A 13,648-nucleotide genomic window follows, 5' to 3' on the forward strand; every position below is an offset into this window, starting at 1 on the left:
GAAAGGGTCGACATGAACATTTTCATCTTTATTTTATGCTTTTAATTGCCATGATTGAGAAATACAGCTACCAAGTGGAAGCTGTATAGCGACTTCATGGAAGCAATTCATCGATTACACTTCATCCCGATTAGGGAGAGAACGGCATTGTTGACTGTATGGTTTCTCTTTGTGCTATTGTACTATGCTTTCCACGCCGTCACAATGTACACGACATCTTCATCCGCAACGGGATGCCCTAATCCCACCCTCTGAGGTATGTGTCTCGCACTGGCGCCCCAAACAAGGGCGTACTTGAATGTGTCCTTTAGCGTGCGATGGATCCTATCGCACACGTCCTCAATGGTGCTGTTACTCCGCACAATCAGAGCCTCGCCAAAGTCCGGATCGGTGCCCTTTCGCTTGGTGTAAATGCGAATCAGCTTGAGCTCCTTCCAGCACCTGTCGATGACGTCTTGGATGCCTAGATCCAGCTCGCAGCTCATGACGACGGTGTGGTCTTCTCTAGCGAGCTTGTCGAGAAAGTCGAGCGACACGCTGTCAATCTTGTTGTAGACGTACAGGCACTTGATGTACTTGCGGTGGTCCTTCATGATGATGTCGATGAGGTCATCAACGGTGGCCTCTGGGTCCCGGATGAGCACTTCGCAGTTGAGAATCTTGTAGTCGCGGAGGATGTTGAAGACCATCTTCTCGTCCAGCCTGTTGGGTGGAGATTGAAACGTAATCTTCATACCACCTGCTGTTTTGATTTTGAGATAGATATTTCTTCATCTTTTGTTAGCCGATAGAACGTGGTGTTCAAATCACATCTCTTTCTACTTACGGGGGCTCGCGGTTCAGCCTGATGCCGACAGCTTCCAATTCTGCCTCCAGCAGAGCTCTTTGCTCAGCTCGCTTCGTTGCGTCTAGGATCATGAGAATCAGGTCGCTCGTCTTGGCAGCCGAAATAACCTGTCGACCTCGTCCCTTGCCCTCGGAAGCACCTTCGATAATACCTGGCAGATCGAGTAGCTGAATTTCAGCACCACCGTATTCCAGCACTCCGGGAATGGCTGTGAGGGTTGTGAATGCATATGAGGCTACTTCGGATCTGGTCTTGGTGACTTTGGATAGAAACGTTGACTTTCCTACTGAAGGAAAGCCAACTAGAGATATTCGGGCATCGCCGCTTTTGCTCACGTCGAATCCAGAGCCACCACCACCACCGCCTCCAGGCCCTGGCTCTAGTAATTGCGCTCGGAGACGTGCGAGCTTTCTGGTCAAGTTAGGGGTGGTTTAAGCAGAAAGACAGACTTGACTTGACTTACCCTTTCAAGAGACCCAAATGGTATTCTGACCTTTTGTCAGCCGTGGTCGATTAATGGGAATCATTCAAATACGTACCAGTCGCCTTGTTTTCTATGTTCATGGTTAGCTAGACTGTATGACAAACTTGATAAAAAGTGTATTGGCGTGTATTATATGGTAACCAAGCAGGTTGTAGGGAAGCGTTGTCCGTTTACACAAGCGATGAGATACTCGACAGGCCAACGGGGATGAGATTCGAATACATGCATTGCGATTACATGTATCAAATGGCCCATCCCAAACTCATAATGACTAGCCTGTCGAGTACATCAATCGTCTTCTTGAGAATACCATCTTCACGGCACACAACGCTTTCCGCAGGTGAAAGGAGATATGTATGCGTAATGCCGAATGGAATCGCAGCCACTTATACGGTAGCCTCATGAGGCCAAGGTGCGCTATAGGGGTTCTCGGGGTACTCAGGGGATGGCAAAGACACTGAAATTGTAACAAATATTCCATAGGTTTACTTACTCTGTGTTTTTCTCATCTCCTCCTCAATCCTGAATAAGTCATCAGCCGTGGCCTCTCATAACGTAACCAGCCCTACTCACTCCTTGATCTTCTCTGTAATGTTCACCATGTTGACACCAGTTCTTTATAGACGGCAATACCGTCTTCTTATATATAACAGTAAAGGGAAAGAAAAAGGGGGTATCGGTCTACTTGAAGACGTATGGTCAAGCCCTTAGAAGAGCAGCTTTGAAGTTCTGACTTGAGATTTGAGATGGCGGGGCTCTGGCAATTGCAGCAAAAGGTTTAGGAGGGGCCTTTTAGCTTTTGAATTGGGATTGCACTAGCCTCACCGCCTGCCATTTTCGCCACTGTCCTTCTACAGCCTTGCCGGCGCGTCGACCTGGACAAAATTGCTTGCATCAAGCTTCAACTTGTCATCGCAACAAAATCACCCTCCGTCCTTCATTTTACCGAATCATGGCGGATCAACAAGAAGACGGTGTCGCAATGGCTCCGTTAGTCGATGAAGAGACTCAGAACATGGCTGTTGCAACGACGAACAGCGAGGTCGCGGCTCCTACTGAGAAAAAGGTCGTCAAGAAGATCATCCGCAGGAAGAGGAGGCCAGCTAGGCCGCAAGTCGACCCGGATTTCTTTACCAACGAGCCTCCACCGCAGACGGGTACGACCTTTAACATTTGGTGAGTAATGAGGCATTGCGAACCCCCCAATTCTGTGGTAGAACGGCAGCTGATACCAGCCAGGTATAACAAATGGGCGGGTGGCGACCACGAGGCATACCAGCAGACGAAATCGAAGGGCCGCTGCAACGTCGCTCGCGACAGCGGATACACGAAAGCCGACGGCGTTTCGGGAAGCTATTTCTGCCTGTTCTTTGCAAGAGGATTGTGTCCGCGAGGAGCAGACTGCATGTATCTACACCGACTCCCCGGCCCGTACGACCTCTCGGCACCGAATGTCGATTGCTTCGGTAGAGATAAATTCTCCGATTACAGAGATGACATGGGCGGTGTTGGAAGTTTTATGCGCCAGAACAGAACAATATACATCGGCCGCATACACGTAACAGACGACATTGAGGAGATTGTGGCGCGACACTTTGCTGAATGGGGCCCGATTGAACGGAGTGAGTGCCATCACCAACTACAATTACACTGCCTTTGCTTTGGGCTTGACTGACCATTGTTCTCCAGTTCGCGTGTTGAATTCTCGGGGTGTTGCTTTTGTCACCTATGTCAACGAAGCAAATGCGGAATTCGCCAAGGAAGCCATGGCGCATCAGTACGTATTACCACATCTTCTCACATTTCAACATCCACTGACCAGCACTAGATCTCTTGATCACGACGAGGTACTGAACGTTAGATGGGCTACAGCCGACCCTAACCCCATGGCACGAGCTCGAGAAGCGCGACGAATCGAAGAACAAGCCGCCGAGGCTATCCGAAGGGCGCTGCCAGCGGAGTTCATCGCCGAAATCGAGGGCAAAGATCCAGAGGCCAGAAAAAGAAGAAAGCTAGAGAGCAGCTATGGATTGGAAGGCTACGAGGCCCCAGACGAAGTCCACTTCGCACAAGGCCCTAACGCAGTCAATCCGGCTGGAAGACGAGGATACGAGGTGGAATATCAAGAACGGCCTCTGCTTGAAGATGGAACGGCTGGGGAGACAGAAACAGCAGCACAAGAAGAAGCAAATCAACAACAACCGGCGCAGAGCGCAGGTGTATTCTCCAGTAGCACTTTGGCAGCTCTGGGCAGAGCAAAGGTTGCAGTGGCATCGAAGCCAACGGCGCCTGCATCTACGGGGCCTCTCGTGGGGTATGATAGCGACAGCGATGAGTAAATAGGGCGTTTTTGGTGGTATTTGGCTTGGGATTTATCTATAACTGTAGACTGGGTACAGGATTCGTGTCATGCACAGCATTCATAATGATACCATATTAATATTAAAGAGAAAAAGAATACTAGAGTATCCTACTTAGCTGTTGAAGATTCTCGAGTAAAGCAGCTCATGTCGTCCAACCCATAGATCCATAACCGGTACGCTCTGCCCTGCCTCCTCAACAGACGTGTGCCATTCCCTCTCCACCACCACGTTAATCAATTCCTGTACGTTTTCACTCGCAAGTAGCTTCTGTGCTTGATACGGCCCGAACATGTTCGCCCTCACGGCCGCCGAAATCAGCGCCTTGACGTGGCTCAACATGAAGACATACGCCGTCTGTCTAAGCGTCAGCCCCACGATGGCGCAAATCGCGCCGAACAGCGGACCGAGGTGCGCTGAGACGAGAGGAGCCTCGCCGCCGGCCTTGGTGCTCTCTCGACGAAGCAGCGCCGAGAAGTCTTTGAGGACGAGGGCGTCTGTGGCGCTGCTGGGGAGAATCGTCGTCTTGAATGAGCGCTCCCAGATGCTTAGTAGCGCTCGGCCCTGGGCGACGCTGGCACGCCGGCCGACGGTGCAGATGACGGCGGCATCGAGCTGGTCGTCCAAGGACGCGAGATCCGCGGGCTGGCGATGCGCTGCTAGGACGAACGGCAGCGTCGTGGAGGCATAGGATGACAGAGAGAGGGGGAGGAAGGCCCCGAAGGAGGCGCGGGCATTATGCGCCGCGAAGGACTCCAAGCCGCTGCTGAAGGCGAATGATCCGATAGGAAGGGCGGAATCAGAGAGCAAGAGGAGGAAATGCGTTGATGAAGATGGTGATGGCGCTGGGGCAGGCCGGACTGGTGTTGCTATTTGCGTGAGTAAACGGGATCAATAGACGATGGACTCTTCTTTGACTTACACGGGATGGTAGGGTTTGATGCGCCGAGAGCGCTCAGACGGGCTTTTGCCTCTTGCAAGCGACTCTCAAGCTGGGCAATTTCATCTTGGATTTGAATCTCATTCTGCGCTGTCATTTTGGCACATGTGTATGTAAAGTTTAAAAATTGAATTGCATTGTCTCTCGTCATCCGTTCCGTATTAGACCGTGTGATATCGCGATTGATACGATACACGCCAACATTGTCCGGCAATAGTTACAAATAGGTATAAACATGGACAGATTGAAAACCAAAAAGAAAAAGAACAAGAAAAAAAAATGTCAATCCAAGCAGCAAGAGCTTCCAGCTTGCCGTACACTCGGTCTCGCTCATAATAAATCATGTTGATAACCACCCTCCATTTTCCCTGTAATAACACCAACGCTGATCCCTAAATGAAAAAAAAAAAAACAGGTATTATCGTAGATTGCTCAGACCAACGTCGCCTCTTCATGGCCGTACGTTTTCCTTGTCCGTTCCATCTCGTCGCTGGGCCCTCTTCTCGGCCATTCTCTTCTCAATCCGAGCTAGAGCAGCCGCTCGTCGCTCTGGTGGCAATGACGCCTTGCTGTTGCCGGTCTTGGGAACATCCTTTATTCTGTCTTGACCTGCGTCACCGCCGCCGAGACGAGCAAAGCGGTCCTGCAAAAGGTCGATCTCGACGTCCGTATCGTCAATGGATGCCGCTTTCTTAGACTGAGCCATGGATTTCGCGAGCACGGGCATACTGGAAATTGCAATGTTGTCCTCTCCCGCGTCGCTCCCTGACCGGTTACGTTTTGACACGACCTCTCTGGGTGTTCTTGACGCAGAGGGCGGCCATTTGGAGGCCTCAGCTGTGCCCTTTGACTTTGCTGTTGCTCGAGACTGGCCCGGCGTAGCATCGGTTTGAAATTTGTCTCGTAATGTTCGAGACTTGGCATTGACTCCTTCAAGATGTCGGGGTCTCTCAAGATCTGCCACATCGATGCTCCTGCGAGTGCCGTTTGTTGCCGCGGAGAGCCTCGGTAAAATTTCCTCATCCTCGGTGTCCCTTGCCAACTTGTTTTCCTCTGCTTTATGAATCCGGCCTGCATCTTTGGCCTTCAGTGCTTTGACCTCCTTTTTGAGGTCAGTAATCTTGGTTTGGGCACGTTCAAGTACGGCCTTGGTATCCGAATCATGGGCTTCTCTCTCTTTCTTGAACAAGTCGAATTCCTTCTTCAGTTGGCCAAGTTCATCGTCCTTCCTGGATGATTCTTCCCTTGCTTGTTTAAGTTGAGCTTTGAGCGCTCTCACCTTGACCGTATCGGTGATCTCATCGGGAGCTGAGTGATCTACAGACGTTCGTTGATCAGCAGCTTTTAGCTGAGCCTTGAGAGAGGACACTTGATCTCTTAGGGCGTCCAACTCCTTGAGTTGTGCGCGAGATCGTCGAAGTTCTCGCTGGGTTTCGACTAGAGTTCTTGCCGTATTCGGCGAAGTCGTTCCCTGTAGCCGTATGCGCTCTCTCTCTTCGTCGTCGTCCTCTTCTCGCCATTGGTGCAGCTCTTCAAGCTGGCTTTCCAATTCCTGAACCCTATGTCGGTATTGGGCTGCGAGAGCTGTTTGCTTTGTAAGTGTTGCCAATAACTCCGTAGTTTCGTCGCTGGAGGCTCCTTTCTGTTTCGATACCATATGGCTTGCATTTTCTGCAATCATCTTTTCCATGGTGACCACCTTTTCTTGTTCCTCCTTGAGCCTCTGAGCCAGATGAATAGCCTCCAAGTCCTTCTCCTCCGCGTAAGATTTGAGATGTTTCTTGTACTTGAGGAGCTTCTCCATCTCCGCTCGTGCCTCACGATGGTACTTTTCGAACTCTTCTTTCCAATATTTGCCCGATTGGGAGTGTGGCTCGTTGAGGTCTACCGTGGTATCATGTGCGTAATAATCGCCATTTTCGTCAAGTTCGTCTTCCTCCCATTCGTCCTCATCCGACTCGTCCTTGATAATACGGGGTTCGGCCACCTTGGAAACGTTTGTGGTGCTTTTGCGTCTCGCTTTGTCAAGCACGTCAGATAGACGGGTTCTTTTGCTGACTGCGGCCCCCTCATTGTTCGGCGAAATGGTCTTCGTTGTCGCAAGGTCATGGTTGAATGACACGCGCTTTGGCCTCGAGGTCCCCGTACCAGGGGTCAGCAAGATACCTTGGGGTTTCAATGGAGTATCTAACGTATTGTCCGCCGGCATGGTTGTCGATTTTGCTGCTTTGGCCCTGTCCCGTAACACTCGGTGCGACTCTCGGATAGGAGTGCCGAAGAGAGCACTTTTGAATGATCTAGCAGCAAAAACAGGAGCGGGAGTGTCTGGCTGATCGAGAAGTGCGGTGTCTAATCGTTAAAAAGAGATCATTAGGATATATCCAACACGATCATATTGCTATCATGGAAACCATTTTACATACCTCCGGTGTCAGCCGCGTCCGGCGCGTTGTCCCCGCGCCCCAGCATCCAGCCCAGCATGTTGGATAGAGTGGCTCAAACAATTGTAATCCTGGTTAAAATCGGCACAAGCTTGACGTGATTTTGTAATAGCGTATTTGCAATGAGCTTGCGGGTGAAGAAGTTGGAGCGTTGTTGTGTCTGCAGGGTCCGTGGTTGAGGGTTGCGAGGGTGTGTTTGTTTACTTGCCCGTCGGTGTGTTGGCCAGTGACGAAATGCTTTTTTCCCTTATCAGCGCAAGCCGCGGCGGCGATAGAGTTCCAGGCAACTTAGTGGTTACCAGGACCCTGTAGTGAGCTAGCGGGTTCCCGCAATCTGGCAGAGGATCGATCGCCACCCAGCCGCTGTAGCCCAACTGGACAGGTCCTGGCTCAGCCCTGTACAGGTATAGAATTAGCGGCTCAGGCAGCTATTTGGCTCGTGCTGACCATTGATGGGATCGCTAGACGAACCAGGTGATGAAACTGCCCCGCCACCAGGTATAGCTTCATCGAGGCGCTACTGGCTCTTGTCGACAATCCTCCTCCTTCATACCACACCAGCCTTACTATCCCTCGTCTCTAGCCGTCTTCACTATGGCTTCTTCTGTGTAAAGCGTCACGGCTTTAGCTGTGGCTCTTACCTAGGTATCACGCGACCATGGCGTGGAAAACACCCAGGATACTGACGTCGCCGTCGACAAACTCCAAGGATGACTCAAGCTTTCCGGGCCTCAAGCCCCCCGGTCCGGATGCGACGACCAAGATTGAGTACGAAGAGCTCCAGAGGAACGAGATTTTTGCCTTAGAAGCCATTTATGGAGATGATTTTATTCAGCATACGGCGGCGCATAGCGCCTGGAAGGTATTCCTCCCTAGTCTAGTTTCTCAACCTTGCTGGCGCATGTCGACTTACACATGCATTTAGAAGTCCGACCCGTCTTTCGACATACGAATAAAAGCCCCGAGTGATGAAGAATTTGCTGTTACTGTTGGCTTTACTATTACGGCGACGTATCCAAAGACACCGCCGCTTTTGACCCTCAAGGGCCAGAACTACCTCCGAGAGGTCACCTTGTTCAAGATTCAGAAGTTTTTGGAAACGCAACCGAAGATTTTCGCCAAGGAAGCAGAAGAGATGGTCTACAAGATTGTTGAGGGTATTCAAGATATCCTTGAGGATGCTGCACAGGCAAAGGCGTCCGGTAAACAGCTGCCGTCGCTGGAAGAAGAGCGTGATAGACATGAAGCAGCCTTGGCAAAGCTGGCGCTGGCGCAAAAGGAGAAGGAGAAGCGCCTTGAAGAAGAGGAGATGAAAGAAAAGGAGAAGGCTGCTGCTGAAGAATTACAACAAGAACTTCAGCGACAGAAGCAAAAGGCGAGAGAGTCAAAGTTCAGCCGACGCTCAAATGGCTTGAGCCCCCACCGGCCATCCTCATCCTCGATCTCGGATGGCGAGACGATTGAGTTTGATCAATTCTGCACCTTAACTGATCGCATGGGAAATACTTTGACGTTCAGATCTGTCACGGGCAAATCTGACCCTCGTAGCGGAGAGGCTTCCACCGTTTATACCGTGCGTCCAGTTCTCTCCAATGGCCAAGGAAACCAGTTATTAGCCTTGAAGGAGGCTGTCTTGCGTCCAAGTGGCAAAGATCAGAAAGAATTCAAGAAACAGCTGCAGTCTTTAGAATCTCGGCTACAAGATCTCAAAATTGGGAACAAGATTCACCACCGACATCTCGTCGACATTCTTGATTTCAAGGTCGAGAGTGGTGCAGCCGCTGATCGCACCGCGTCCAACACGTGGACGGTGAGAGTTCTAACCCCGTTGGCTGAGAGAGGCTCACTGGAGGAATTGCTAGAGCTAGCAGGCCATCTAGAGATAGCAAAGGTTCGATCTTGGACAAGAGATCTCTTGGATGCGCTGAACTTTCTCCACAACAAGAACATAGCGCATCAAGACATCCACCCGGGGAACATCCTTCTCTTTAGGGAATCTACTGGCGAAATCGTACCAAAGATATCTGATGCCTCATATCAGAGAGAGATTCATAATCTAACCTCTAAGAAACAAGGCCCCATTGGGCTCACCACCGCAAAATCTGCGTACTGGCTGCCACCTGAGATTGCAGCGGCTACCAAACCTCAGTATACATCCAAGGCTGATATATGGGACTTTGGTATTGTTTTTGTACAGATGGTTTTTGGGTTGGATGTGCTTCGCAAGTATTCCTCTCCTAAAAATCTGATGGAATCGTTGATGCTCTCCCAACCCCTCCAAGAGCTAGTCAGCCGTTTCTTCAAAGACGATAGGCAGAAAAGGCCGAGAGCATTTGAACTTGGTGCTAGTGAGTTTCTTGCGACAGATGCTCCTGTCCTGTTTGAAGACAGTTCTGCCATGTTGTCCCACACCCCGTCCATCAGTTCTTTGCAAGCCCTTCCCGTGAGGCTCAGGCGAGATTCAATGAATAGATCAGCAGCCGTGTCTCGGTACACGGAAGACTTTGTGGAAGAGGGAAGACTTGGTAAGGGCGGGTTTGGTGAAGTCGTCAAAGCTAGGAAAAAGCTGGATGGGCAAATATATGCCATCAAAAAAATCACACAGCGTTCACAGACAAGCCTTACGGAAATTCTCAAGGAAGTCCGACTACTCTCACAGCTTAGCCATCCTGCCGTCGTACGGTATTACAACACCTGGGTTGAAGAAATACCTGATTCAACAGACACCGAGGGTGAAACGTCAACCGATGATTACACAGAGGATACCCGAGACACCGGCAACGAATCTGCTGGCATTGATATCCAATTTGCTACAAGCACTGGTGGCCTGGATTTTATTTCGTCCAATGCTGGAGTGGAATTTGATTACGATTCTGACGAAGACGAGGATGATGAGGACGACCAAGATCCTTCTGATGAAGAAGAAGACGATGATCAAAGCTCTATTGTGGACTCCGTTGGTCATCGAGAAAAGCTTCATGAGAAGGAGAGGCTAGCTGTCCTGCAGCGGCGCGCTCGAATGCACCGATCTTATCGAACTGTGCTCTACATTTCCATGGAGTACTGCGAGAAGCGAGTACGTATGAAGGATTGATTAGCCTCTCTTAAGCAACTACTGACTTCAAACCTTAGACTTTGAGAGATCTTATCGCGCGCAAGCTGTATAAAAATACGCCAGAAGTGTGGCGACTATTCAGACAGATTCTGGAGGGCCTGGCGCACATCCATTCGTTAAGTATTGTTCACCGCGATCTCAAGCCAGAGAACATATTCATTGCAAGCAGTGCCGACGGTGTGGATAATGTCAAGATTGGCGACTTTGGTTTGGCAACTAGCGGCCAATTTTCTGTGGATCGAACCACTGCCAACGGCTATGAGGCAGATGACATGACGAGAAGTATTGGAACAGCTTATTACTCTGCCCCAGAAGTGAGATCTGCATCCAATGGGATGTATAGCACTAAGGTCGACGTATGTTTCTCTATTGATATCTCTTTACGTGAAAACTGACGTACTTGCAGATGTATTCTCTCGGAATCATTTTCTTTGAAATGTGCTATCTGCCTATGATGGGCATGCAAAAAGCCGATGTCCTTGGGCAGCTTCGACGTCCTGTCCCTGTTCTCCCCTCAGATTTCCGCCCCCCTGAAAAGACACAAACGGAAATTGTGCTCTCGCTGGTCAACCACAACCCAAAGGAACGACCATCCAGTGCTGATCTGCTCAAGAGTGGTAAACTGCCAGTTCAGATGGAGAGCGAGACCATCAGGAGGACTTTGGCCGGACTGGCGGACCCTAATTCGCCGTATTACCAGAAAATGTTGTCGACGCTGTTTGCACGGCCCGTGGAGGCGGCTAAGAATTTCGCGTGGGACATGAATGGCACCACACCTAGTTCTGCCGAGCTTCTGAACCAAAGCATTGTCAAGAATGCGTTGGTGGCCATTTTTCGCCGCCACGGAGCCCTCGAAGCAACACGAACTTCGATATATCCCAAGACGGTGCACCAGGCTGACAACGCTGTCCGACTCCTTGACTCTAACGGCACTGTTCTCCAACTTCCTTATGATCTTACGATGGGACACGCTCGAATGTTGGCAAAACACTCGCAAACTCCTCCGCTGCAGCGCACCTTTACGTTTGGCAGCGTCTTTAGAGATAAGCAAGATACGGGACAGCCTCAGATGTTTGGTGAGGTGGATTTTGACATTGTCACAATCGACACGCTGGATCTGGCATTAAAAGAGGCCGAGGTATTGAAGGTCCTGGATGAGATTCTTCATACATTTCCATCCTTGTCTGCATCACAGATGTGCTTCCACATCGGACACTCCGACATCCTTCAGCTCATTTTTGAGCATTGTGGGATTCCAACTTCTTCTAGAAGGGCAGCAGCAGATGTCTTGTCTCGGTTGAATATTCACAACCATACATGGCAGAAGATTAGGATGGAGCTTCGATCTCCTGCTGTGGGTATATCAGCCACTAGTATTGACGAACTTCAGCGTTTCGATTTCCGAGGTACGAATTCTACGCACAGCCAAGAGAGTTGTATCACCGCTAACTGTGTGACACAGATACACCAAACAAAGCGTTTGCAAAACTCAAGCTCGTTTTTGAAGGCAGCGATATGTACCAGCGGGCCGCGTCGACAATAGCGCATCTCAAGGAGGTGGTTGAGTATACCAAACGATTGGGCATCACTACTAAAATTTATATAAACCCTCTCAACAGTCTCAAGGAAAGCTTTTATATCGGTGGCATCCTGTTCTCTTGCATCTACGATAAGAAAGCCAAAGATGTGTTTGCCGCCGGTGGCCGGTATGATCACTTGATCAACGAGCAACGCCCCAAGATTGGAGGACAGTTTGAGAAACGCCATGCTGTCGGATTCAGTCTGGCTTGGGAAAGGTTGGCAAAGACGCCAAAATCAGGCGGCTATTCGTTCTTGAAGAAGAGTGAAGAAGACGTGAGCAGCATATTCAGCAGTAAACGTGTAAGTACCCATCAATGATGCGACAATCTGAGGTGCCCGGCTAAGACCAAAGTTGCAGTGCGATATTCTGGTGGCAAGCTTTGACGCAGCAACCCTTCGATCGTCTGGTATTGAGGTGTTGCGGCTACTCTGGTCACACGATATCAGTGCAGAACTTGCTAGAGATGCGAGGTCTCCAGAAGATCTCATGTCAAAACACCGGGATGAGAGCTATTGTTGGATCATCATCATCAAGCAAGATTCTATGCTGAAAATTAAAACTGTTGGAAAGAAGGATGTGCCGGATGTGGATATACCCATGGCACAGCTCCTTTCTTGGCTAAGACCTGAGATACGAGACCGAGACAGCAAAGCCGCAGCAAAGTTCCGCGGGACGCCCGAGCCTGCAACGCAAGGCGAGAAAGATCACGAGCAGGAAGTCAAGATTTTGGTTGCCCAAACCAAGAGCAAAAAGTTCAATCGGCGTACAGTAGTGGAACAAGCACAGGTCACCGCAGCCTCGCTGATGAACTCATTCCTCGAAGGCCCTATTTTGGCCATTGAAACTAGTGACCACCTAATGGAGCTTGTACAGAGCACAACCTTGTCGGACCCTGAAAGCTGGCGGAGGGCTGAACATGGCGTGGCAACGTCGGAGAAGAAGAACGTCCGTGAAATTCATGATCAACTCGACACTTGGAGGTACAAGTATGAAAAGAAGGGTGGCTCGAAGCATTCGTTCTTGTACAACTTCCGATCAGGGACATGCATGTACTACGATTTATCTGGTTGAAGGATGTAGTTGAGCAAGGGGGGATCTGTGCATATAAGTCAAAGCGATGTATATTTTGACGATGATTTGTAGGTAGCATTGGACTATTCCCGTGATATATACGCAGTAGATGGACAGATGTTATTTATCCAGTTTTACTTTTATCCAAGAGTTGGGTATAGCTCATAATAATCACTTATAGTCTCTCGATGTGGTTCACTTGGTGCCTAACATGGAAGCCGTCGGGCCAAATGCATGTGCGCCACACAACATCCAGACGGCTGAATGAACCATTTCACTGGATGCCATTGGCCACCGATGAAGCGAGAATAAGCAATGATAAGGTGCGCTCAAACGAGCTGAATGGAATCTTATGGAAGCCGCTAGTTTTAATTTCTTACCCCTACATTACAATAGAAAGTTCAGCTTCATGCTAGCAAAAATGAATTTTTCTTCCGGTGGCGTGGCTTGAGGATGACGGCGCAGATCTCGGTATTAGATCGATGGCTTGATAATTCCAGTTAGAGCACGCTTGTTAGGACTCGGGTTACTCCGTAGTGGGTGGCCATAGTCTTGCCTTGTACTCCGTACCGAATCTTAGTGAACATTAGAGTGGTTCTCTAAAATTGAGACCTGCAGCAGGGCTCTAATATGGAATGACTTGGTATTGAAACAATGCATGAATTGGGTTCCATCGTATGTTGTCGTACCGTGCAGCTGGATGCCCATTTATTACTATTGGCAACTGACTTCTTGTCTCTCTTCTGAGGGAATTCAATTCGATATTCAGCTCTCATGACAGATGTCAAACTCCTTTCCCCCCTCGTCT

At 49.8% G+C, this 13,648-nt stretch overlaps 5 protein-coding genes across 5 annotated transcripts; 2 read left to right on the top strand and 3 right to left on the bottom strand.

The window, feature by feature from the left end:
• Nucleotides 1–127: 127 nt before the first annotated feature.
• Nucleotides 128–2,082, bottom strand: M431DRAFT_505503 (hypothetical protein). Its single transcript, XM_024918648.1, has 6 exons — nucleotides 1,905–2,082; nucleotides 1,825–1,853; nucleotides 1,387–1,401; nucleotides 1,311–1,335; nucleotides 827–1,258; nucleotides 128–768 (listed from the first exon to the last, which is right to left on the bottom strand). Exons 1-6 carry the CDS (start codon nucleotides 1,931–1,933, stop codon nucleotides 183–185), a joined length of 1,116 nt encoding a protein of 371 aa, XP_024777618.1. The 5' UTR covers nucleotides 1,934–2,082; the 3' UTR covers nucleotides 128–182.
• Nucleotides 2,083–2,346: 264 nt separating this feature from the next.
• Nucleotides 2,347–3,670, top strand: M431DRAFT_78069 (hypothetical protein; the record flags this gene model as incomplete). The annotated part of the gene is made up of 4 exons (XM_024922646.1): nucleotides 2,347–2,507; nucleotides 2,571–2,953; nucleotides 3,021–3,108; nucleotides 3,160–3,670. 4 exons carry the CDS (start codon nucleotides 2,347–2,349, stop codon nucleotides 3,668–3,670), a joined length of 1,143 nt encoding a protein of 380 aa, XP_024777619.1.
• A 135-nt stretch (nucleotides 3,671–3,805) lies between these two features.
• Nucleotides 3,806–4,728, bottom strand: M431DRAFT_492181 (hypothetical protein; the record flags this gene model as incomplete). Its single annotated transcript, XM_024916984.1, has 2 exons — nucleotides 3,806–4,551; nucleotides 4,614–4,728. The coding sequence occupies 2 exons, from the start codon at nucleotides 4,726–4,728 to the stop codon at nucleotides 3,806–3,808; spliced, it is 861 nt and encodes a 286-aa protein (XP_024777620.1).
• A 37-nt stretch (nucleotides 4,729–4,765) lies between these two features.
• Nucleotides 4,766–7,263, bottom strand: M431DRAFT_517557 (hypothetical protein). The gene is made up of 2 exons (XM_024920336.1): nucleotides 7,055–7,263; nucleotides 4,766–6,980 (listed from the first exon to the last, which is right to left on the bottom strand). Exons 1-2 carry the CDS (start codon nucleotides 7,110–7,112, stop codon nucleotides 5,083–5,085), a joined length of 1,956 nt encoding a protein of 651 aa, XP_024777621.1. The 5' UTR covers nucleotides 7,113–7,263; the 3' UTR covers nucleotides 4,766–5,082.
• Nucleotides 7,264–7,669: 406 nt separating this feature from the next.
• Nucleotides 7,670–13,168, top strand: M431DRAFT_528776 (hypothetical protein). The gene is made up of 6 exons (XM_024920748.1): nucleotides 7,670–7,934; nucleotides 7,998–10,148; nucleotides 10,205–10,543; nucleotides 10,594–11,593; nucleotides 11,650–12,068; nucleotides 12,127–13,168. Exons 1-6 carry the CDS (start codon nucleotides 7,731–7,733, stop codon nucleotides 12,838–12,840), a joined length of 4,827 nt encoding a protein of 1,608 aa, XP_024777622.1. The 5' UTR covers nucleotides 7,670–7,730; the 3' UTR covers nucleotides 12,841–13,168.
• Nucleotides 13,169–13,648: the final 480 nt, after the last annotated feature.

This window comes from Trichoderma harzianum, assembly GCF_003025095.1.
Source record: "Trichoderma harzianum CBS 226.95 unplaced genomic scaffold M431scaffold_3, whole genome shotgun sequence".
In the NCBI taxonomy this organism is placed as follows: domain Eukaryota; kingdom Fungi; phylum Ascomycota; class Sordariomycetes; order Hypocreales; family Hypocreaceae; genus Trichoderma; species Trichoderma harzianum.